Raw genomic sequence first — 24,290 nt, 5'->3', positions numbered from 1 at the left:
GTACAGTCTTACCATATCAATTTAATCATGAAAGTGTGCCTCAGTCCACTCAGACCGAGCTTGCTCGCTTATCCTCTCATATACTTAAAAACTCACAAGATGGGTACCTTAAAGCTGACAGCAGAAAAGTTAAACAACAATGGATGCTGAAATCCTGAAGTTCTGTCCAGGAGCAGCTTCAGTGAAGAGAAGATTGAATTTGTGAACTCACACCGAGTCAACTGAATCATCAAATGAGTTTCATATCACTGCAGTTCTATCAGATCTCTTATATGATCATCCCTTATCCCTACATATAGGTTACTAACCATCATCAATAACATTTCCTTTCTCTCTCTCACTCTCTCTCTCTCTGTCTCTCTCTCTCTTTTGCAGAGCCTTTCCCTGCCTTAACTCCTGGCATAACCAGTAAGTCGTACTTCCTTTTCCATTTGTACTTCCTTTGTCAAATGTCTGTGCTTTCTGCTTGTTGCTAAGCTCAGCTCGCAGCACTGCACTGGCCCTGAGTAAAACTCGTGTTATATATAGATATAGTTCACAGCATATCTCACATACAGCTAGACTGACGTATTCTGGCTGACATATAGACTGAAAATGCGACCCTTGAGCTAATTTCCAAACACATTTAGTTATGGCTTCTTACCCATGTTGCTATAATATATCGATATTTATCATTTTAAAGTGAGCCTTTGTCAGTGTGTATATTTTATGTGGACTTTACCCACATTGCAAGCTGATAGAATGGATCCACTGCATTGTTCCAGCATGACTCCCTGCATGCTGGGCTGATCTCGGTTACGTAGTTCGGTATGTACCTCGGTGAGAAAATACAATTTTCCACTACATACAGAAGACTATTTACTACAACAGCAGTAGGACATCAGGGTGTATTTCCACAGCGTGTTCCAGGGTGAATGCAACAAATCTCGGTGCAAGATTGCACCCACAGTGTGTGCAGACACAGTGAATTACTGAAACATTGTTAATTTTATATCATTCTTATAGGAAAAGTTAAAAGGTGACATATGAACAAAAAACTTAAAATCAATGTGAAACTGCTCAGACAAAGTGAAACAGTCTCCGTCTGGTCTTTTCTCTGGTTATCAATGAAATTAAAGGAACTAGGCAGAACTTGCTACTCTGTAGACCAGCCTCTCACTACTTTCTAATCATACTGAACAATACATGTAAGCCCCCTTCTCTCTGCATTCAACACCATACAAGGAGCCTCTCTTCTTCCATCTCACTACGTTTTCTTGTTTGCCTCTCCTACTCTTTTCTATGTTTTGCTCCTCCTTCTTTCTGCTTCTCTACTTTAATCTAAACTATTCTTTTTTGCGCTCCCCACCTCCAATTGTTTTCAGTTTTTTACTTTCTTTTTTTTCTCTCCTCCCCCTCCAATTCTAACTCGATTACTGTGCCCAGCAAACTGCTGATCCCACCTGAATGAAATGCAGAGCTGATCACCATCCAGCTTCCCCTTTTTTCTTCTCCTCTTCCTCCTCTTCTCCTCAAAAAGGCCAGTATGAATGCAGATAAAAAGGGCTTAGACAGATTATGCTACTAGATCTCTTGCATTCAAAGTCAGGGTCAGAGACCTGAATCACTGGCTGCAGAACCCACAAAATATGAACACTGGTATTTTTAAGGATTCCTTCAGACTATATTAACCTGTGACCACTCTGAGTAGTACATTACGTCTTGTATGATGATCATGGTTGGTTGAGACCAGGTTAAAACTGGAACTCTATTCCTTTAATTACTTTTTTTTATTACTGTAGGTGGAAGAACGAGATGTTTTTAAAATTTGGGGTGAAAACACGAAAATAATATCCAGACATTCGGTGGGTTTGTGTGCATACTACTGATGATGTGTGCTTAATTTAGTCAGTGTGTGACTTTGTGTGTGACTGCGTGTGTGAGAATAGATCAGAAACATTCTTTAAATACTGTCAGATACTTGAGCAGCACTTTGTTTCGTTCAACACAATTCGAATAAAAAATAAATTAAAAAAACCTAACTACCATTTCCAAAAATAGTAAAAGCCAGGAGTCAAACTCTCATCACCTGACTCATAAGCTAAGTATTTGACCTAACGCTTGCAGGATTATTGGATCATGAGCAGATATCATGTGACTCCCAGCACGACAAACAATGTCAGTTCCAACATTGTGTGTTTTGAGCCCCGGATTAGTTTATAGATTAGATTATTAAATGCATAAATTAGTTTATACTTTCAAATATTAATAAATCTAAAAATGTGCATTTCATCAGCGGTCAATTATCTGTGTTTTCTGCCAACATCATGCAGGTGACCTGGAGGCTGAAATTGGATTTTGATCAAGGCATAAACAGAAAATTAATTTGCAGAGAATTTTAATTTAATTAATTTGGATCAAAAAGCCAAATTGACTTTATCCTGAGTAAGAAATAAAGTGATTGACTTGGTCCTCCCAATAGTGAAGATAATTAGCTCACTCTATCTATAAAAAAATGCCTGGTGGAGAGCGACTAAAAAAATGAAGCTCAAATTAAATAAATGTACTGACCCGAAATTGACCCAGTATCTCACATTATGGAGAAACTTCAGGAGGATTGGAGATGGAATTTAAAATGTTTCTCTGTAATTATAACATGATCCTTAGTTAACAGAAGATGGGCAGCTTCACTGTGATGTGATGTGAACCAGTGTGCCACACGGTTTTTGTATCCATGGCAACCAAGGAGGCATTTAGCTTCTGGCAAAGGAGAGCTGGCTGCACACTGTCCGATCATGCTACACACACACACACACACACACACACACACACACACACACACACACACACACACAGAAAAGAGGCTAATTCTAGCCTCAATTTGACTATAAAGAGAACTCACACTTTCAACTCCACTTTTTAAAAGTATCTTATTCAGATAAGAAATCATGACTGATGTGTGAAGTGTGAGAAGCGTAATGAGAAATATAAATTGAGTGATTTAGAAACTGAAGTTCATTGAAAGCCTCACTTTTTCACCTCACTTTAGGAATTGTGCTCTTGAGAAACTTTTCCCCTTTAGACGCAGTAAAGTAACGGTCAATTTTTTTGCAGAAATCATCTGTGTCTTAATCCACCGGTGGGAAGGCTCTCTGTGCAGGCTTCTTAGAGCACAGCTTTGCAATCAAAGCCATTTTAAACCCTTAAAGAGTACGTCTGAACTTTAAAAAAAAAAGCCTAAATTAATCTTACTGGTTTCCTTGAGGTTCTGTGTCTTTCTGTGCACCTCTCCTTCCTCCGTCCTTTCATTATTTCTCTCTCTCGTCTCCATCTTGCATGTCCTAGCTCTATTTCCTCTTCCTTTCTTTCTTGCTCACGTTCTTTCATTCTTTTTTTTCTCTGTCTCTCTTTCTTCCACACCCTCTCTCTCTCTCAGCGGCTTTTCTTTCACAGAGAGTTGACAGAGTATTGAAGTTTCAGACAAACCCTCTAATGCAGGATTAAAGATATCATGGCAGGATTAGCTCTCTCCCTTCGCTTCCCCTCCCTCCAACCCTCTCTTCTCACTTTCTACCACCCCTCTTTATTTCACTCTTTTCTTTCTTCCAATAATGCCTTCTTTCTTATCCTTTCGCTACCCCTGTAATTTCTCTCTGATTTTCCCTCTTTTCCTCTCCATGTCTTTCACCCTCCACTCGACTCCCTTGAATGTGATCTTGCCCTGATAAAAGGAGCTGTGTCTTACCAAATACAACCACTTAACACTCCCCACCCTTTGTACAAATCTGCCAGTCACTGCATAATCAAGGCTTTGCATTCTCTGATTGAATCTGAACGCATGGCATGAGCCTTTGCGTGTCAATGTGCAGCTAATGCTTGTGACATTTGCATCAGCCAAAAAATACTATGAGTAAAAAGCCAATCAAAGCATACAGTATATATGTCACCAAGACTTTCAATGCACTTGGATGGTTAAATGTTGGGAAAGTGAGCTAAAACCTTGAAGCTGACAGATCTGCTCTTTGCCTGCGGTTGATCTTACATATAATAATACCAGCGAGGCACAATCATCTCAGCACGCTGCTGCAGTAATTGACCATTCGCCAAGCCTCAACTCTCTTAGTTTCTGTTACTAGGCCTGTCATGCTTTCCATTTTCTCACAGCGTGCACACAGTTTACATCGATAACAATGTCAGATTTTACATCGGAAGTTTTAAAATAACAGATACTTGATTTTAGGCAGAGGTAGACAAAAAGCACCACTCGATATGGCAGATTTTAGCAAATGTTGTTAGATAACTAATTAAGCTCATGTTAGCTCCATGTCACTTCCTATAAAGGGGGTCTTAAACATCTGATGTCAGTATACATGATCTTCTGTTAAAGCTGTATGTCCCAGGCAAAATCAGCAACCTATCCAGCTGATCAGTTTAGAAGACAATCCTAGTTTGATAAGAAAAAATGTTGTCAGACATTGTTTGGCTGCAAAACAGCTAAACTAGACAAACTAAACTAACATAACTAAGTTAGTAGTTTAGTTTTATGTCGCTAGTTAATGATGACACCTTTAGCAGTGGAAGAAATCATTGTTGCTGCTTTAGTAAGTAAGCTAAATAGTAAAATGTTCTAATGATTGCAACTTACGAAAAAGATAAACATAATTCTTCAACATGTTTTTTTTGTCTTTTTGAGAAGAATGCAAAGCTTGACAGACCTATGATGCATAGTCACGGTTTCTAAGTTATAATTTGACAATCATTGTCTTGAGGATGGGTTTGGCGAATGGTCAATTAGACAATCAACTGCTCTCCAATGCGGCCTGCATGTCTGCCTCCCTCGTCCATAGTGCCAACCAGTAATGTGTCCTCCTGCCCTCCAGGGGGTGCCATGTCTGGGATGGAGCCCACAGTAGACACAGTGGCGGTGCAGCCTGTCCCTGCCTACTGGTACTATGTGTTGGCAGGAGGCGGTGCCCTCTTGCTGCTGGTCACTGTAACCGTGGTGGTGATACTTTGCTGCCATCGGTACCACTGGGCGACCAAGAAGACCAGTCATCATCATTCAGTGATGTACCACAACAGCCAGCATCCAAGTCAGCAAGGTCACCAAAACTGCTACCAGAACCAAAACCTCAACTATAATCTGATCCACAGCCCCAACCAAAACCACCTGTACCCAGGTACTGGGCAGAGTCTTGAACCCATGCTCACCATCAGACTGGAGAAAGATGACAACTATGATTCCCAGTGTTGAAAACAACTGGACTACATGTGAATGATATAATTTTATTAGAATGCTATGTTCAACTAAAGTGATCGACAGGCGTGAAAATAAATGATCAGCAGCAGTATTCAGCATAATCGCCGCTCTTGACTGATGAGAACCGACATGGAGGAGACACTGCATCTTGCATCTAATCAATTGATCAGGATGCACCTTTGCTAAACCTTCTTGTTGGCTGGAACTGGCAGAATGAACTCCTGACAAAAAAAATTACATCCCTCAGTGAGCAGAGCAGATGAAAGATCTTCATTTGCCAATTCTGATGGCTGATGAGTGCAACTTTTTTGGATGTACTTAAGTGAATGCAGGCTTCTACAGCTGCACTCCCAACCTGACAATGAAATGGATTATGATCAGAATAAGATGTAAATCACAGGTTGGCTGCCTAGCAGACTGTGGACAAAACAGGTACATGCAGTGAGTGTTGTAACAGTCTGTCTACCCTGCTCTGATCTGCAGCCTGGACACTGCCTGCCTCCAAATACCCTCTCTGACAGAGAAAGGATTTACACACAGGTACAGGGAGATAGAAGTCACAATGTGTGCTGCATAAAGAAAGACGGCTATTTCTTTGGGTCTGACTGAAGCTGCTGTTTACTTGTCCACTAGCCTTTGAGAGACTGAGAGTGACAGAGACAGATTAAGAACAGAAAAGGAAGAGGTGTAGGAAGAATTAGTGCTGCCCGTCCAGCCGTGACAGATAGACAGCCACACATCCACCGTGGCTGCCTCCTTTGGTGTGTGAACCGGGGCAGGGGAGGTTGGGGGGGGTGGGATCAGTGTTGTGCTGTTCTCTGTCTGGTTTACACGAGGGAAAGATAGGATGAGACAGCTTACATTGCATCCTGCAGGCCTGGAAACAAACACACAAAGGCTCACACACATATGCACGGACACTTCAAGTCTTTTCACCGGCTAATGATTGAGTCTCACGTTACCCTGAGTGCATTTTTCTTTTTGTTTCATTACATCCTGATATGCCTTTTTTTTATTAAATGTGCTTTAAAACTATTACCTCACCTCCAGAACGAGGTAGTGCCTCAGTGTCAAATTAGAGAATGAATGGACTCTGCACAGTTTTTATTTTTGCCTGGATCTCATGGATAATCCAATGCCTGTGTCTGTTACGGTCCAGACTAAACATCTCTATATGACATGCACAAATTTAGACTGGGTGAATGAAACAAATCCAAGTATCATGTGTATTCTAAAGCTACAGATCTACTTTTCTGTCTGTGCAGGTTAAAATCTTTTCTTGTGTTATCCTACATGACAGAATGTTTTGCATATTAACCTGAAAATGTGGTCCTCTTGGAAAATTGTCAGTTTTGCTTATATTCGACAGGTGAGACCAAAACATAAGCTGTGAGACAGTATTTTAGAAAACAGGATCACTGGACAGTTCCTTTGATCGTTTAATTCACTGTGATCTGTCAAAAAAAGAAAAAAGACTGATTTGAGTGCAGCACTACTGTCACATCCCCTCACACAGGTTTCTTGGTGTTTTCTTAATCATCTGTTTAACTATGTGTGTGTTAGCATTCTCTTTTTTCTTTTCATATTTTCCAATATTGATTAGAGTTCAGATGAGTTTGCATAAAACTAACGAGAGGAGTCGGTTGGGTTACATGTTATTTTGTAATGTTGAGAGTAAAATTAGCACTTTTCTGCTTCTTAACAATCATTTATTGAACACTGATGATTTATGACGATTTCTTACTTTTACTGTGAATCTTAATATATAAAATATGTTGAGTAATGTACTGGTTGTGGATTAAATACCGTTTATTTCTTTTTAATCACATGTTACAGTAGGCCTACATGTGTTTTGATGTATAATAGTTATACAGTGTTTATTTTTTATACTAACTATTGCTTTAAGGCAACAGTCATGTTGATTGTGTTCACTGAGATGATCTTAACAACTTTTCTTGACTTTCATTTAATGCTCAAGTTGAAGCCATTTTGCAACTACAAATGTTTGTCCCTCATTTAAAGCATCCAGCTTCAAGCTTAAATCAGACAAGGACATGGAAACACATGGTCCAGAAAACATATTCATTTTCCTGGTTTTGGTTTTCCCAGATCTAACTTCTATTCAGATCCGCGTCTGTGGATTGGGCGCACCACTATGGCACTTATTTTTTCGGGAATTCTCAGCAGCTCACCATCTTGTGTTCTGTGCTACCCTCCACCCAAACCCCCTACATCATTTTGTTCATGCCCAAATCCCCCAGCCTTTTTATCAAAACCCGCTTGTTCCTATTCTACTCCTTCCCTTCATCACAAATCCTCCCAGTAAAAAACACAGGAGAGAAAATGAGAGGCAGAAATGGAGGAGAGCAAAATCTCTCAGAGGAGAAGGGCCCATTAAGCGAGGCCCCTTTCCCTCCAAAGAATGCGCCCAGAGATGGAGGAAGATGAAAGAAGTAAAAAAAAAAAGAAAAGAAAAGAAAAGAAAAACCTGCTCACTATACTTTCTAAAGATAGATTTTTCTCTTACTCCGAGAGGAGGCCTAACAGGGAGGCAGGTGGGGGTTTGGATTGAAGGGTTTGGATTGAAGAATTGAAGGAGGAGGGCAGGATGTTTGAAACACAAAAGCAGATGAAAGAAGTCTTTTGGCAGAATAGACAGTGTGATGGAGACACACATTATAAGCACGGCACGCACACAGTCACACACAATATCTAACAAACATAAACCCTGTGTTAGCAAAACATCCCGATTTCCTTGATACAAAATCAGTCATTTAAATCATTGTTTCATGCATGTTTTATAATGTTATCTACTCTGCAGCTCTCCATATTGACTTATTTCATTAAATTGTCACCATAAAATGTGATTTTGTGCGATAGTCAACAAGTATTTTAGCTTTTTTATGCTTGCATATCCATCTCTTTTCCCTCCCATTTCAATCGACTCGTGTATGATTTACACATTATATGACCCATTCTAGCAGACTCGTGCTGTAACCAAATCAATGTGGGTCCGAAATTCAAACAGAGGAATGATATATGACCGTATTTATGCTGTGCTGCCAATGCACTTTTCTCTTTTATTCTCTCTCTCTGTCAAACTTTTTGCAAGATTTGGAAAATGGGCTGGCGTCTTTTCATGCAACGCCTTTAAATCAACCTTCCCTCACTCCCAGCTCCGTTCTCCATCACAGACTACTTTGAAGCCCTTTAATATTTCTAATTAGTTAATGGAGCTGATTGCATTCATAAAACCCTGCAGTAAGCACTTCTAGCCCTCAGGCCATTTTTTTTTTTTACTTTCTGCCTCCTCCTCCTCCTCCTCTGTTTCCTGGAGAAATATTACGAGTGAAAGCACTCTAACAGGTCCTCAGGCCTGACTGGAACAGCGAATGATGCCAAAGAGCCATCCATGTCTTTGCCTGTGTAAAGAAAAAGAAAAAAAGAAAGCCCCCTTTTTATTCCTCTCTTTGCTAATTGGACAGTGGAGATAAAATGGGGCTACAGGGAGTTTTAATCTCCTTTCAGATCCGCATGATGATTCTTCTTGGGATCCTAGCCTGAGGGTTTTAAGCCAGGATCATTAGAAAGTGTTCAACAGTCGTCCAAAGAGTGTCCGAGTTTTTTTTTTTTTTTTTTTTAATCATGCTTCTTTTTCTATCTCTCTCTCCGTTAGTGATTTAATGTTTTGTCAAGGCCTGTAGTGATTTCAGTTGGCTGTGAGAAAGGAGATTTTAGAGCCTGGAGGGTCTGTTGTGAGTCTGTATATTTGCAAAATCAGAAGACGGACTGATTAGGCACTTTCATGTTCATGATCTAAACGTAGTCTTACATGAAGAGTACATTTCAGTAAGACTTCTATAAAAAATTAGAATGTGCAGTGTGACTACTGGGATCAGCCATATTTAGCTTAGCAGGTATCCGTTGTTGTTGCAATGATAACTGCCTATTATTATTTTATTTCGCAAGATGGTTAAAGGTCCAGTGTATAAGATGTATGGGGCTCTAGGCAGAATATGAGTTATAATATTCAGAAATGTTTTTGATTCTGAAAAGGAAAAAGGATTATTATGCTTTTGTAGCCTTAAAATTAGTCTACATATACCACAGGTCCACCAAAACTGCCATATTGATCTGCAGTGTTTCTACAGTAGCCTAGAACAGACAAACGTGGCTCTAGGCAGTTTTTTTTTTTGTGTTTGTGGAACATTTCACAGATACCATTGTTTCTCCTTCTTGCAAGGGAGGAAAGGGTAATGTGAGGGGGTTGGATTCAGCAACTACAATTCCTACACACTGGTCCTTTAAGACTTCTGCCAACATTATTTGAAGTCGTGTTTATAATCTGCAGGCCACTCTGGAGTTTTCCAAGCTTACACGCTTTGAGATGTCTCTCCGGTTGTTGTTTTTTGATCACCTGCGTTTTACTGCTTTGTTGTCATTTTTCACTTTTTCTGTGATGTAAAATCACATATTTTAGGAGTAAAGTACAACCACATGTGAAGTATATGGATATTCATATATCCACCTTTATGATGTCATTTTTATCAAATGAAGCGATGATGTTATTCTTTGATTTCTTGTTCAAAATAATATTTTATTAATCAGAAAGATGTTTCCTGATCATTCTGAAACATGGCCTCAGCCAGGGATAAAATTAAAATAAAAAATTAAAATTAAATTGAATTGAATTCAAGCTGTGAGTAGTGGTAGTGAGTAGTTTAAACTCAACCTGAATAAAACCAGCCTTGACGTGGTAAACTGTCTAAACTGTTCATCCCTGGCTTTAGCCACATCACTGTTATATTTTCTGTGCACTTTCTCTGCCTCTGTGAAGGAAAGACCTTGAATGTATGATTGTATTTTTGACTTTGCGCTGGATTTCACTGTCTTGCACTTCAAGCAAATTAAATATTGAACTACAGAGAAACAATGGAGGCACTGATACACACAATCGAATAATTAGATAAGAAAATTGTCAACAACTAAAAGTCTGAGAATGAATACACTCTATTTCGCATAGGATTTGTTGGTTGCTGTAATATTTGAATTGAAATTAAATTGAGTTAGCTTCTTTTGTTTATTCTCTAATTGGGTTTGGACATCAATTTTGGGTCAATTGTAAACAATTAAAGAGGTGATTGAGTCACTCCTTTAATTTCAAGGAAATTAGATCATATTTAATCCATGAGCAAATATTTTAATTTCGTAGATAGTAGGTCTCACTCAAAAGTGTTACTCTCTTGATAATATTTACAGACTCAAGTGTCCTGGAAGTTCTTAAAGGCTGTTTTTAGAAGGTATAATCTGGATGCTAAAGTTCTCTCATAGAAAAATGACCTTATCTAACTGAGGAAATGAGGTTCTCTATCTTTTTTCATATCTGCTAAATTAGTTTTTCACCTCTTGTCTTTTGAATATCTATTACAGTTTCACTTCATAATGTCTTTTTGGTTCCTTTGCCACAGCAATAAATGATTATCAGCTGCCCAGATATTGCTCCATTTTTTTCTGAGGATTGTAATATCAATTTCCTTGAATAAAACTGAATTGAAGCAGAATTGAGCCTCCAAACCCTTCAAAGCCTTGCACTTCGGCCTGCCTCAGAAATATAATGTGGTATTTTAGCTTGTTGAATTTCATGGTCTTGGAATAAATATAAAAATATATTGTGGGGAATGTGAAGGTAATATTAAAAAGTGATATTTTTCTATGAAACCGTTTTATGTGTCATTTTTTTTTTTTTACAATTCAGTCTCCCCTTTTGTCTTTCTCTCTCTCTTTCTCTCTATCTCTTGAATCTCTGTTTCCATTTCTAAGCAAATAAAAAAGTGCAACGATGCTTATCACATAATGAAACTTGCTGGCTTTATGCAGGTAGTCTCTTTGAAATGTTTAGTAACCCCGGATGTTATTGTCTCTTGATAGACTGAGCACAGAACAAAACGGTTTATGGGAGATCTCTTGCCTGATCTCTTCAGAAAGTTTAAACAAGATCGCTCACTCTTTGAGCTGTTTGTGTAATTTGATTTCCATCTACAAATGTAGCCTGTGTGCTGACAACATAGGAGATGGAGTGATGTTATCACAACATGTTTTGGACTCCTGCTTGGTTGAGATTAATACAATTACTCTTTCTGTCTTTTTTAACAGATCCCAGGCCTATAGATTTCGGAAAAGATCCTGTTTTCAACCCCAAGCAGCCCATCGATGGAGGTAAGGTTTGAATTATTCTCTCCTCTCCTCTCCTCTCTAGCCTGAGGCTACACTGGCTGTTTTACAAGTCTCAGACAAAGAATAGTGAAATAGCTCTTTAAGCAGAGGCACGCTCGTGGCTCTTCCTTTTACTTGCCGTTCCACAAGAAGAAAGCCTGTGGCAAACAATCTTCGCTCTGTGTGTGTCTGAGTGAGTGTGAGGGAGCATTCAAGAGTGTGCTATGTGGTCATGTTAGAGTGTGTTTCCTCTCCTCCTCTTTCATATTCTGTGGCAGACAAAGTGAGACAGACAGCTCCCTCCTGGGCACCTAGAAAACATCTGTCTGTTACAATCACGGTTTACTTCCTGTGTGTGTGTGAACAGTATGAGTGTGTGCCCACATGTGCATGTGTTACTATCCCTTGTTTCTCCCAGCCTCTTGACAGATACAATAAGAGTACTCAGCCTTTACCTCACTAAACAAGTCTGTTTGCTTCTATCCCGTGTGTGTGTGTGTGTTTCAGTGTGTTCTTCCATAAAACACTCTAAATGCAGTACTTAATTGCAGATTGCTTATCCATGTGTATACATTCATTAAGTGGATTAGCATGATTGCTTATGCCAACTAGATGTGCACACTCCAACACTTTCACGACACACACAAAACACACTAGAGATCCCATTTATAGTCACTCCATGTCATTATGTTTTCACATTTTTGAAGGTAATAACAACTAGTGGTGAACAGAATTAGCTGTTCTTGAATAGCTCAGCCACGATGTAAGATTTCTGCCTCTGATGCGGTTGCATTCATTTCCATAAAGGGAGACCGTGGGGCTTCTGAAAGAAGCAAGACCACGTTTCTTCTCTAACATGTGAAAAAATAAATCTATAAACAATAAAACACACTTTTGCTCAGATCAATACATGACTCAGTTTGTGCTATCATCAAACTACATGTTCAGGTTTATCATGATGTGGTGCTGTTAAGCAAAACTGTCACTTTAAAGGAATATACCGCTATACTTGTTTCTGCAAGTTTTTGCATCAAACATTTATATTTAAAATGTCCGACAATCATTTTTATGTTTTAGTTTATGTTCTGATGTATTTCTTTATTCTATCCTATCGGTCTATATTCAATTCTCAAAAATTTGTAATCATGGGAGCTTTTCAAATCAATCTGCACCTGAACTGAAGTGCACACAACAATAATATTACTGACAAACTTTTGTGCAGACTTGATGTTCACTTGTGATGAATTTCACAGCTCCAGCAAGTTATAAAACCCTTCATATTGATTCTCATATTATACATAAGTCAGTGGTAATCAATTTTTGCCTGAAATAATGGGAAAAATACATCCACAAATCACTGGTATTGAATGGATCTTTAATTTATGTGTTTTGTAATTATGCATGGAGGTTTTTTTCTAAAGTTTCCTGTTCTTTCTCCAGAGTATGTCTTCCCAGGCTGGCCATCCTCTTTCTCCACCCCCTCCTCTGATGTGGTCCCCCCGTCCATCACCGTGGTGTCAGAGAAAGACAAGGACAACGCCTGGTTGTACACACTGGACCCCATCCTCCTCACCATCATCGTAATGAGCTCTTTGGGCGTCTTGCTGGGTGCGGTTTGCGCAGGACTGCTCCTCTACTGCACATGCTCCTACAGTGGTCTTTCGTCGCGCTCCTCCACAACACTGGAGAACTACAACTTTGAGTTATACGACGGGATTAAGCATAAAGTAAAGATAAACCAGCAAAGGTGCTGCTCAGAGGCATGAAGAGGAGGTGGAGAACTCTAGGGAAGGACGTGTCCCTGTGATCCCCTGCAGAAGTAATTTTGTTCTCAGCTTGGACAAAGAAAACACGAAAACGAAGCACTATTTGTAATTTCAATCCCAAGTCGCCCCCCTACACCTAATATCCTGCTCTGATGTCTAAGGGGGTAACATTCAACCCAAAGTTTCTCCACCTATTTGCGTGCCAGTGGGAACTTATGACCTTTGATTTCCCCTACATGCTATGAGGCCTAAACTGGGGGAACACCTGACCCCGGTCTCCCCTACCTACAGTACCATATCTCCTCCGCCTGCAGGAGAGAGCCTGCTCGATTATAAAAGCCTGTGAATGAAGGAATGAATAAATGAATATGAATGACAGATCTACCATAAAATATAACCCACCAGCCACTGGAATGAAGCTAGAACAGCACCCATGACAATCTGGACTTTCGGATCTCAAATGACAGCAAAGTCTTGGGTTAAAATGTTGGTAATGGGATTTTTTAATGAAGAAGAGAATTTCATTAACATGTACCCATGACTGGTACTTTGCAGAAGGGCAACATCAAATTTGTCCTCATTAGCTTGAATTTGAATGTGGCCAATAGAGACGGCATGCATAAATCATAAAATTGGAGCTTCTGACTGTTCGTTAAGACTTCAGCACCAGTGGACCATTTAATGTGGGTACTTTTGACTGAAATCAACACATATCAAGCGAATGCCTACCCTCCCTCACCCCCCCTCAAGAAGTTTAAAAGATATCAACTCAAATGAATCTAGATTTCTAAAGGCGAAGAAGGAAAAGAGGATGAAAAAGGACCTTTTTCTTTTTTGTTTGTTTCTGAAAGTTTAAATATGAGTTCTGTGAGTTTCAAACGTCCATTAGCCTGCCGTATGGCACTCGCTCGCTCCTTTGTCTGCCCTCGGTCTGCGCTTTGTGAAACCAGTGGCATAGAAGAGTAATGGTGACTGTTTTTGTTTTGTTTTTAGACTTGTGTCTTTTTGGAGAAAAAAAAAAAAAAAGTTAATGAAAAGCCAGCTTCAGTTTGTAGCCGCCCTGTAGAGCTCTTATGCCATTTTTAGACTTTCGTTAGCATTGTGTTGGACTCCTTGGTCTTAACTGTTACTTCAGCCCTTTTCTATTTTGACACATTTTCCATTACAGATTATCAGTCTTTACAAAGAGTAGAGAGAAAGGTAAAGGAAGATGGAAGACAGAAAATCAGAGGTTTATCTAAATCTAACATGCTGTTATGGAGTCGTGCTTTAGATTCAGTATTCTAGGGTTTGTCTTTGGTATATATCTATATTTTTTTGCTTTTCAGACTGTATGATGCCCAAATGATGGACAGACACTGTGTGAACAAAATGTCAGTGATTGTTTTATTGCAACCTATGGATTGCCAAAGAGCTGTGTATGTGCACAGGGGGGGTCTGAACAAGTTTTAAAAAGAGGCCAGGTGGAGAACGGACAGAGAATGATAAATGAACCTGCCTTTTTATCCACTGCTCCACCCCCTGAATGAAGGACGCTCAAAAACAGAAGGAGGAGGAATGACTAAAGGAGGAGAACGGAAAATCGTACCGTCGACTTTCTTGGACACACAATCGAGCCTTAAGCTAACTACAGTATACGCTGTATCGGAGGACAGCCATCGAGGAGGGCCAGTGCTGCTGGAGAAAGTGATGAACAGGAGGAGACGCACCTACATGCACACACACACACACACACACACACACACACACACAGAATGATAGACAGGAAGAAAGAGAGAGAGGACGGGAAAATATATACGGTGGTTATGTTTACATGTAAGAGAGAAGTTGATGTCTTGAACTATCTAAAACTATTAACTTTATTCTGATTAAAGCCTGCTGAGCGTACTGGACTTACAAACATATTCAGGTTGCATGTGAATATGTTTGGCCTGTTTTCCCCCAAGAATTACATTCATATGGCAGCTTTTGGCTTCAGTGAAGCACTCTCTGGTGGAAACTTAAAGGCACCATGTAGAGTTTTTGATCACTAGTAGCAGCAAGAGCAGTGTTTTGACAAATGGGTTACCATTTTGTTTGTAAGAAGACTGCATCATCCTAGCAAACATGGATGTAAACAATGCAGGATTTTAAATTATTAGGAAAAAAAGAGGCTTTGCAAACTAAGCACATTTGTTAGACTACACACAAAATACACAAGAGTTTTAGTGAGAAACGCTGAATGTAAATATTACCAAAAAAAAAAAACTCCACAGGGTACCTTTACAGCCTCCCTGAATGCTTTTTAAATTTACATATCAACAAAACGCTTATGTTAAACATATCTTTTTTATATTTATGTTTTTCTGATGATATACCTTTTTTAACTAAAGGACTATTTGAACCACTACAAGCAGTTTATAAAGGTTTGGGTCATGGTTAAAAAAGAAAAAAAAATGACTTCACATACAAACTTCATGTAGATGTTGCCAGTAAATGAATGATGTTTGCAAATTAGCTGCATATGAATGTAAATCATGGGTGACTTTTGCATCAAGGGCAAAAAACATGGCAACATACAGTCATTGTATTTACTGAAGTTTCTTAGACTAACTGCAGTTTTGACCTGGACACTGGAGACAACTGTGGTTGAGAACATGTGATTAACTTGTGGTCAACGCAGTCAGTGGAAGTCTAGGGAAGAGCCACATTGAAAAGGTTCATCTAAACAACTGCTAAGCAAGTCATTCTCTGCATGTAAACATATCCAATGAGATACTCAGCTGACAGATGGAGAGGGCTGACAGACAAATGAAACATAAAATGAGGCTGTCACCAGGACAGTGTGAGAGACACAATCTCAACACTGAGAGACTGATAGACAAGATAGACAGGGAAGGAAAGTCAGTGACTCTGAAAGAATTCTTAAAAATGTGATTGGAGGACCAGACTCTGTCCTCTCCCTGTCTTCTGTGGGTTTTTCTTTCTCACTCTGTTGATGAAAGTCAATCCATGTAAGTCCTTTTTTGTTGCTCTCTGAATCTATCCAATATCTTGGTCAAGATGTTGTACTCTGGGGGGGGGGTAAATTGAAAGAGAGGAAACAAAGGGGTTAAACGTGTAACACTTGTTGTATCTTTGCCTGGAGCCCACATTCTCTCTTTTTGTCTTTCTCATCTCTCTGTTTGAGGGCATGCCTGTATAAAACTGGGAGGTCTATTGAGATGAAACAAAAGAGAAATAAGTGATTTATAAAAAATGGCTGAAAGATAGTGAGAGGAGGCGAGATGGAGGGAGGTGATGGAGAGAAAGCGATAGAGGGTTTTCTGTCCATCTAACTGTCTTTTCATTGGACTGTTTTCCAAGTGCCTTGGAGCTCTCTTAATATGTCTCTCTATCTCTTTCTTTCTTTCTCTCTCACACATGAAACAGATCAGTGACACACACAGTTAACACACAATCATACACAAACACATAGTACATACTGTACACATACGTCTCATCTATTCTCTCTCTCTCTCCTGATTGATTTTAACTCTTTCCTTCTGGAAAGTTCAGATAGTATTACCTCTTCTGTCTCGATGGATACACACATATACACATATACACTGACACAAACACACACACACACACACACACACACTTACGGCACTGGCCAGATAACTCAAACTGTTGTTTGTAGACTTTGTACAGAAAAATTTCTTTTTTAATGTTATTATTATTATTTAATAAAGGCTAAATAACAAGTGATTTCTTTGCCTGTGTGTGTTTTTATTTGTATATTTGCTTTAAGACAGGATCCTTATTCTATCTATTATAAAATGTAATCGTTAATTTACATATAGTGTCTATAATTTTACGGAGATTATTTTCTGTAAATTAGGAATGTAAAGGTACACCTTCAGGTAAAACTTAGATTCACCTTAAAACTACAAAGAACACACTGAAGCTCTGACAAGTATTTGATAGATATTTGTATTAGTATTTGACAATGAAAATTTGTTGAGACATTTATGGTCCCCAGAGGATGAATCCTAATGACTTTGATGTGATGGCAAGTGGACATTTATGATTCTGATTGGATTGTCTCAACAGCGATCTGATGGATTTCCAATTTGGTTCAGTTTAAATGGCCAATACTTTGAAATGTCTGCAAAACTATGACCATACTTATCAGCCTCAACTATACTTTGTATTTAGTCGCTAAGATGGTAATGATAGCAGCATCATATATATATATATATATAAAATTAAACCATAAACACACTTTTAAATGATGAGCACGGTCCTTATTTAACTTTATTTTGGCCTACTCGTTCATCTCTTCTGCTCTACTTCTACTTTCCACCTTTCCTTACCTTCATTTTTTACTTTTTATTTGTCTCAAGGGGTGTTCCTGTACCCATGGGAGGCCGAAGCATTAAGGATCAAAGATTCAGATTTATTCAAGTCATGAAAGCTTGCTCCTAATTAACACGTACCCCTAAAAACACGCAAACCAAATCACCCGGCTTGTTGCAGATTAGCCAGAAGATCACAAAGAGGAAAGTTGTAAGCCGTTCAACTTCTTTATCTTAAAAGTAAGAAAGAGTAATGATGGAACAGAAAAATTATGACATTTCCGGATACCTAGCTAACTGTTAGATATGGCTGTGTGAAATTATGTAAGGGTGTGTGTTTGTGCACATTATGAATCGACACATTTAAGAAGAATTCAAATCTAGAGATTTTATTTTTCTGTCCGAGGCCCAAATAACTTCACTACAGACTGTCCCACATCTCTGACCATCTGCCCCACTTTACACTTTAATTGGCTGTAACTGTATACAGTACAACACTAATTTGGTTTTAGCCCTCTAATTAGCTTAGAAAGCCCTTATCAGTGACTTTTCTGCGTCAGCATTTCTTCATCTCTTTCTTCTTCTTTTTCTCATCACTCCTGGCCTCATTTATTCATTGCTTCTTCATCTTAATGTTACTCCTCTCCTCGGGAGACTGACCTGGTTCTCACGCTTCCTCTGACATAAAAAAAACACACAAGTGTACACACAGATGTGCGTGCACACAGGGACAGAAGCATCAAAATGTTAAAATGAATGCAGTTTAGTGGTGAAAGAGTCTTGGTGCATCAGCCTATTCAAAGCACAAAACAGCCTCAAAAGACAGAACAAGTGAGACAGGATCTGGAAAGATGGGAAGTGGAGCACTAATAAGGTGTGGCGACTAATGTTTTTGCCATAAAGAATGTCTTCATCAGAGTAGTAAGAGGCTTAAAATGCCTACACCCAGCTAACAGATGTCTCTCACAGGACAGGACTGTTTGTTGCTTACAGCTGGCCGACACTCAGAAAACACACAATGGATTAATTTATAGAAAACAATATAAATTCCTTATTTAATCTGTATGGTTCAGTTGTGCTCAGTGTATAAATCCATTTCAGCTTTCTCTGCGGAAAACAGTTTGTTTACGACGTCTGCCCTCGATGGGTATGAGGAAATGTTTTCAATACCCTCGGATTTTATTTCAAGTAATGATGTGCCATCACAAGTTGCGATAGCGGTCTTGTGTTCTCATCTTGCCAGATCCTGAATGTACAAAAAACACACACACACAAAGACACACTTACCAGTGTGAATGTTAGTCTGTGGATGCAAACACACACTTCAGGGAGGTCTCTTGTGGCTGGCTTTTGCTGAGAGTGTAACCTACTAACACAGATTCTAACTCCCTGCTTAGTAGCAGAAATCTCACATACATAATGAAAGTATTGGGGATGTTTTGGTAATTTCCCAGCCTTGGTTAAAACAAAACAAAAAAGGTAATAATCTGTTCTGTTCAACCAATTTATTTTAGACTAATTAGTCCTTTTTTTAAAAATAACTCCATTACAGTTAACAGCACGATCCGATTGATCATCTTTAGCTTTGCTCAATTTAGATATTATGAAGGTGAAGGCCTGCAAACACTGCCCGAATGTTATATCACTCCTCCTCTCTCAGCTTCCCTTATATTGTTTCCATTCCTGCCTCACTTTTATAACACACAGCTCCCACATAAACCAACAGGCATTCCCCTTATAAATGTGCTTGAATGCAATAAAACTTATGTGCTGCACAAAGCTGTTAACGCTGTAAAGGAGACTTGTTGTTTGTGCGCACGTATGTGCAACTTTAACAGAAAAGCCCTGGAAAGCCAGATACTCTGTTAGACAACAGCATTAACAATTGAGATACTATATTATGAATCATTACTCTTGATATAACGTCAGCTACACATATTAAATTTGCATAATGCATAACAAACCTAATGAACAAAATCTAATAAGTAAAAACTCAAAAATTTGCATTCAATACTTCAACGGTGGGCCTCATTTCTGTTGCAGACGTCCTGAGGAATGAATTTTCCTGTGTCAGTTAGTGTGCTAACATTCATTTATGTGAAGGCACCCACACTGAAGCACAGCTGATTTGGTTATCTGCATAATTTCCTCTTTGTTGTAATGGAGATAAAATATATCACCTTCAGCTAAGACAGAAGCTAGTAACTCTAGTAACTAGAAACACTGATGCATACGGCACACCTTATTTTCCATCCTTCCTTACCTTGTTTGTTTGCATCTTTTATTTCCCTCACACTTATTTTCATTCACTGAAATAATTATTTGTGTAGCAAACAATTTGGTCACCTATTTATTTATTTATTTTTGTCTCCCTTGCTGCCTTCTTTCACTCATTCTTTGCACCTGTTCCGGATTTTTTGTCTTTGCTTTCTCTGCTCCCATTTAATTCCCTTTAATTGATCAACTTTATTTATTTAAATATCATTTCCGAGTCAGCAGCGATATCAGCGGAGATAGAATGGGACTGAAAAGTATTTTTTTTAAATAATACGCTAAATTAAAATTTGCATGCTGCCGCTTGAATCTGCATCTTATTTTTCAATTTGTACAACACATAAAGTAAGCTAAGTGCAAACTGTCTCCTTTACTGACTGTATAAAATCCATTACATGCTTCTTCTTTTTTTTTTTTTTTTTTTTCCACAACCTGGGTGGGCGTCTGGGTGAGCAGAGCTGTTCCTGGTCTTGGCAGCTTCCAGCACCCTGCTCTCCTAATGTCCCAAACTCACTGGCTTCATGCTGCTAAATCAAATTACATTTCATCAGACAAAAGCATTTTTTTTCTCTCTCTCACTACACCAGTACAAATAAGATTGTTGTAAATCTAATCACTGTATAAGGTTTATTGCTCTCTCATTTCTGGGTATTAATTTGTTTGGCTGTTTGCCACGAGCTGGCAACTGTCCCCGAATCTTTGCCCATTAAAAAAAAAAGTTTCACCTGAAAAACTTTTGTTTGTTTTGCATAATTAACGTTTTATTTGCATGTTTTTATCCATCCCAGTCATACTTTTTCATCATTTATTATACTCCCTCCTATTCTCTTCTTTATTTCCTCCATTAATCCCTCACTTTATTGTAAATCTCTCCTACTGCCTGCCACTTCATACTGTAAATCATCTCAAACGTCTCATCTTCCTTCCCTCGTTCCTTCATTGCTCGCTTCTCTTATGAAACATTTTATCATCAGTGACTTCCTCGCCTGCTTCTTTCTGTTTTATTATTTTTCGTCCCTCTTCTCCATTTGTAAAACATTTCATCAGTCACCATTACAGCAAAGCACATTCTGTTATGATGATATCAGTCTTTCCGTTCAGTAGCCTTTGGCTTATCTAAAACGGCTGCTCAGCCTCAAACACTTGTGCTTTTAGAGGTGGCTGTTGACATTAAGACACTTAAATTATCCAAGGCTGCGGTTTCTTCTCCCCCTCGGTGGGTTATGAGTGAGCATGTGTGTGTTTATGTGTGTGCTGACTGAGTTATGAAGATCCAACCACAGTGTGACTGTAGCAGGGTCCCACTGAAAAAATCTTCAAGTAGGCACTACACACAGACACACAGACACACTTCAGATATAGAACATGAGCAAACATAAACACCTGAAATATGCGTGTTGCAAAAGGACACACAAACACAAAAACATACACAACATACTGTACAGTACACGCTGGCATACCTCCTGCTGACTCCTTATCCTATAAATAGCAACAATAGCCCTCAACAGGGCCTCCAAGGGAGCTACAGAGTGGTCTGCCACAGAGCCAACACTTTCATCTGGGTAGGTGGCACAAGTGTGTGCGTGCCTGTGTGTGTGTGTGTGTGTGTGTGTTTTGCAGGGGTTGGTTCTGGCACCAGCAGCTGAATGCCTGTGTTTTGTACTCCCCGTTCTCACCCACACAGACAACTTTACCTTACTGCAAAAGCTCATGCCCACACATACATGTCAATATGTGTTGCATCAAACTCAGTCTGTCCACTGTGCAACCTCTCACTCCATAAGCTGTTCAGTGTTACATGAAATCACACTCTAAAGATTTTCCGTTTTATCAACAGTGTATTTCGGGCAAACTTATCCCCCAGTGGGAGTTCAACCTCCTGTTGGTTCCTCGTCTGTACACACCTTAAACATTGCAGGTTTCGCCTGGCATCATTTGTGCAAAGTTGACCACTGGACCATTTGTACTGTCTGTGTTTATGTGACCCAAACATGTACTAACTGCATAGAGGGGAGCTGTAAACTAGCTAGCAACAGACATATTGACCTTGTCTGTGGAAAGGTGCCTGAACTCAGAACTGTTCTCTTCCAGTCCCTCATTCCAGTTTTATAAATCAGGATTAGGACACTGTCTGGGGTCAGTACATGTGATCAGGATTGATTTATATTGTCATAACTTGCACACACAAATGACAAGGGATTCAACCAATGACAGTATTAAGAATGGACATGGCTTGACGTGACGTCACCCGTTGTTTTTCGAAGCCAAAAATATGCGGCTTTGGACGCCGCCATGTTGGATGTACTGCTTCTTCTGCCTTCCAGCTAATCTAAATATTGGCAAAGACGTGGATCATTGCTGCCGCTCGAGGACGTTTGTAGCACTTCTGCATTGGCTTCATTGCCGCTTGGATTAAACCAGAGACTTTGGTTCATTCAGTTTGGTAATAACTTTTTGCTGGGTGAGAAGGCAGAAACACTACTGGTAGTCTGATACAGTTCACATGTAGATAGTAGCTAGCCTAAAAATGTGGAGAGAAGCATATCATGTTTTTCAAAAGTATAATGATCCAAACACTGAGGATCCTGGTACAGATCTTTGAAGCTGATCAGTAAAAATGACTTTAAGTCAGAGTCTGACTGCTAGACTCATCACTCTGGTTCTCTCACAGATGATCTTTGGCCAGGTACAGACAACAAAGCATCTGAGAAATTAAGTTTCATTTTGGCAAAGTTACCTTGGGCATTAAAGTTAAGCTGTATAATCTGCCACCTGTGACATTTTTGGCATTTCAACCGGCAAAATTGACAGGTGTGTCTAAAAATAAACCCTGCTGTCTCCATAAATGTCTGGTACATTATTCTTTGCTAATAAAATCAGACAACATAACCGGATCCAAAATGTAACTGCTAAGCCTAATAATATATACATATATAATATATGATATAACATAATTTTGGATGTTCCTCCATGTTCAAACTAGAAAGAGAGAAACCCTATCATACAGTTATTTCAGTTTTGGTGATTTCTAACACCCACCAAATGAATATGACCTTTTACAGGTTGAGAGCTTTCTATTGCCATTTGATTCGATTCGATATGATTCACAGAGAAACTCATTTTGGGCTCACACCCACGATTACAATAAAATATCACACGCATAACCCTACCTAACATGTTATATATTCACCAGAATATATCCTTATCATATACACTCTCATGTGGCTTAGAGGATTTATTGCACAAACCCTATAGCCAAAAACACCTCTTGGCGTTAGGTAATTTATGTATGTGATACATATGAAAGAATGCTTGTTGCGATTAAAGGACCCTGAATATTCTGCCAGAGGAATTCAGAGCAGAGGATATGAGGCAAGTTGGATGGAAGGTTGGATGAACGTCCTCTATCATTAATTTTTCTAATAATGCCCCCATGGCTTCACATGTGCACAGAGCTCACATCAACAGAACACATCAATCACAGCTCAGTGTGTGTGTGTCTGTGTATATGTTTTGGGGTGTTATTTGTGGTTATTTATGTGGTTTCTTCTGTGTCTGCAAGTGTATTTCTGTGTTACACCATGTTGTGCATTTACCAAGCGGCTCGGGGCAGTGTGTGCTTATTGCATTGGTGACAGATTGGTGTATTATTCATCACCTGATGGAGTGACAGATGACTAAGTGACTAAAGGGACGTTTAAAGAATATTTATGTGCTAAATCTATTGTGTAATGCAGGTTGTTTACCTGCAGTTATTATTTATTTTTTTTTACAAAAAATCAAAATAGTATTTTTTTCTCCTGCATCTGGTGGTCGATAATAAGTAATACAAAGGAACAGAAAGACACAAAGATGCTACAAAATACATTAACACATGCCAAGAGAAAGACAGAGCGAGATTAGAGGAGGTCCAACCATTTCCTGCTGGGTTAAGAGACGGTTACTGGATGCCTAACACTTCCCTCACAGCATGGTGTGTGTGTGTGTTTGTGTGTGTGTGTGTGTGTGCGTGTGTGTGTAAGGTGCACACGTATTGCATTTTGTGTGCTTTCAAGTGTGTGTGTGTCCTTTTCTAGTCTCCGCTCAGCATGTAGTTGTGAGTGACAGCTGGTGATTTTGAGCAACAACTGTTCAGACCTGAGGAACCCCAGTGTGCAGCTGTAAATAAAAGCTCCTTCTGATTTAAACAGCAGCTTTCAACCAATTTGGACCCCATACATTATGTCCTGCCTACTACTCCACAGGAGACTGTTTTCATAAAGAAAAACTCTGACAAATCAACTGCACACTACCTGTCCAGGACCAAACAGCACACAGACAAAGTTAGTAACCGGTTTATAGTGGATAATTTAGCAGCTAAATAACCAGAAGCCTGTTGCACAAGCTGTGTGCAAATTCAAACTTAGCCTAATTATGATGTGAATTATTACCAAGTTGTAAGTTATGCATTAACTGATATAAAGTGGTTGCAAAATCTGC

The 24,290-nt window shown here is 39.2% G+C and overlaps 1 protein-coding gene across 4 annotated transcripts in view; it reads left to right on the top strand.

Annotated features, from left to right (window-relative positions):
- The window catches only part of LOC104925580 (neuropilin-2), an 89,796-nt gene extending 72,849 nt beyond the window's left edge, over positions 1-16,947 (top strand). For 2 of the 4 annotated variants that reach the window (XM_019269588.2, XM_019269587.2), the window contains exons 16-18: positions 376-408; positions 11,393-11,455; positions 12,893-16,947. In XM_019269588.2, the coding sequence (XP_019125133.2) occupies positions 376-408; positions 11,393-11,455; positions 12,893-13,218 (422 nt within the window). In that variant the 3' untranslated portion in view covers positions 13,219-16,947. Of the gene's footprint in view, positions 1-375; positions 409-4,859; positions 10,953-11,392; positions 11,456-12,892 lie in introns of those variants that run through there. The other 2 variants (XM_019269590.2, XM_019269589.2) reach the window with 2 other exon arrangements.
- The last annotated feature ends 7,343 nt before the right edge of the window (positions 16,948-24,290 follow it).

Source organism: Larimichthys crocea, chromosome XVIII (assembly GCF_000972845.2).
Source record: "Larimichthys crocea isolate SSNF chromosome XVIII, L_crocea_2.0, whole genome shotgun sequence".
In the NCBI taxonomy this organism is placed as follows: domain Eukaryota; kingdom Metazoa; phylum Chordata; class Actinopteri; family Sciaenidae; genus Larimichthys; species Larimichthys crocea.
Note: the sequence above shows the minus strand (reverse complement) of the source record. Positions and strands in the feature narration are given on the sequence as shown.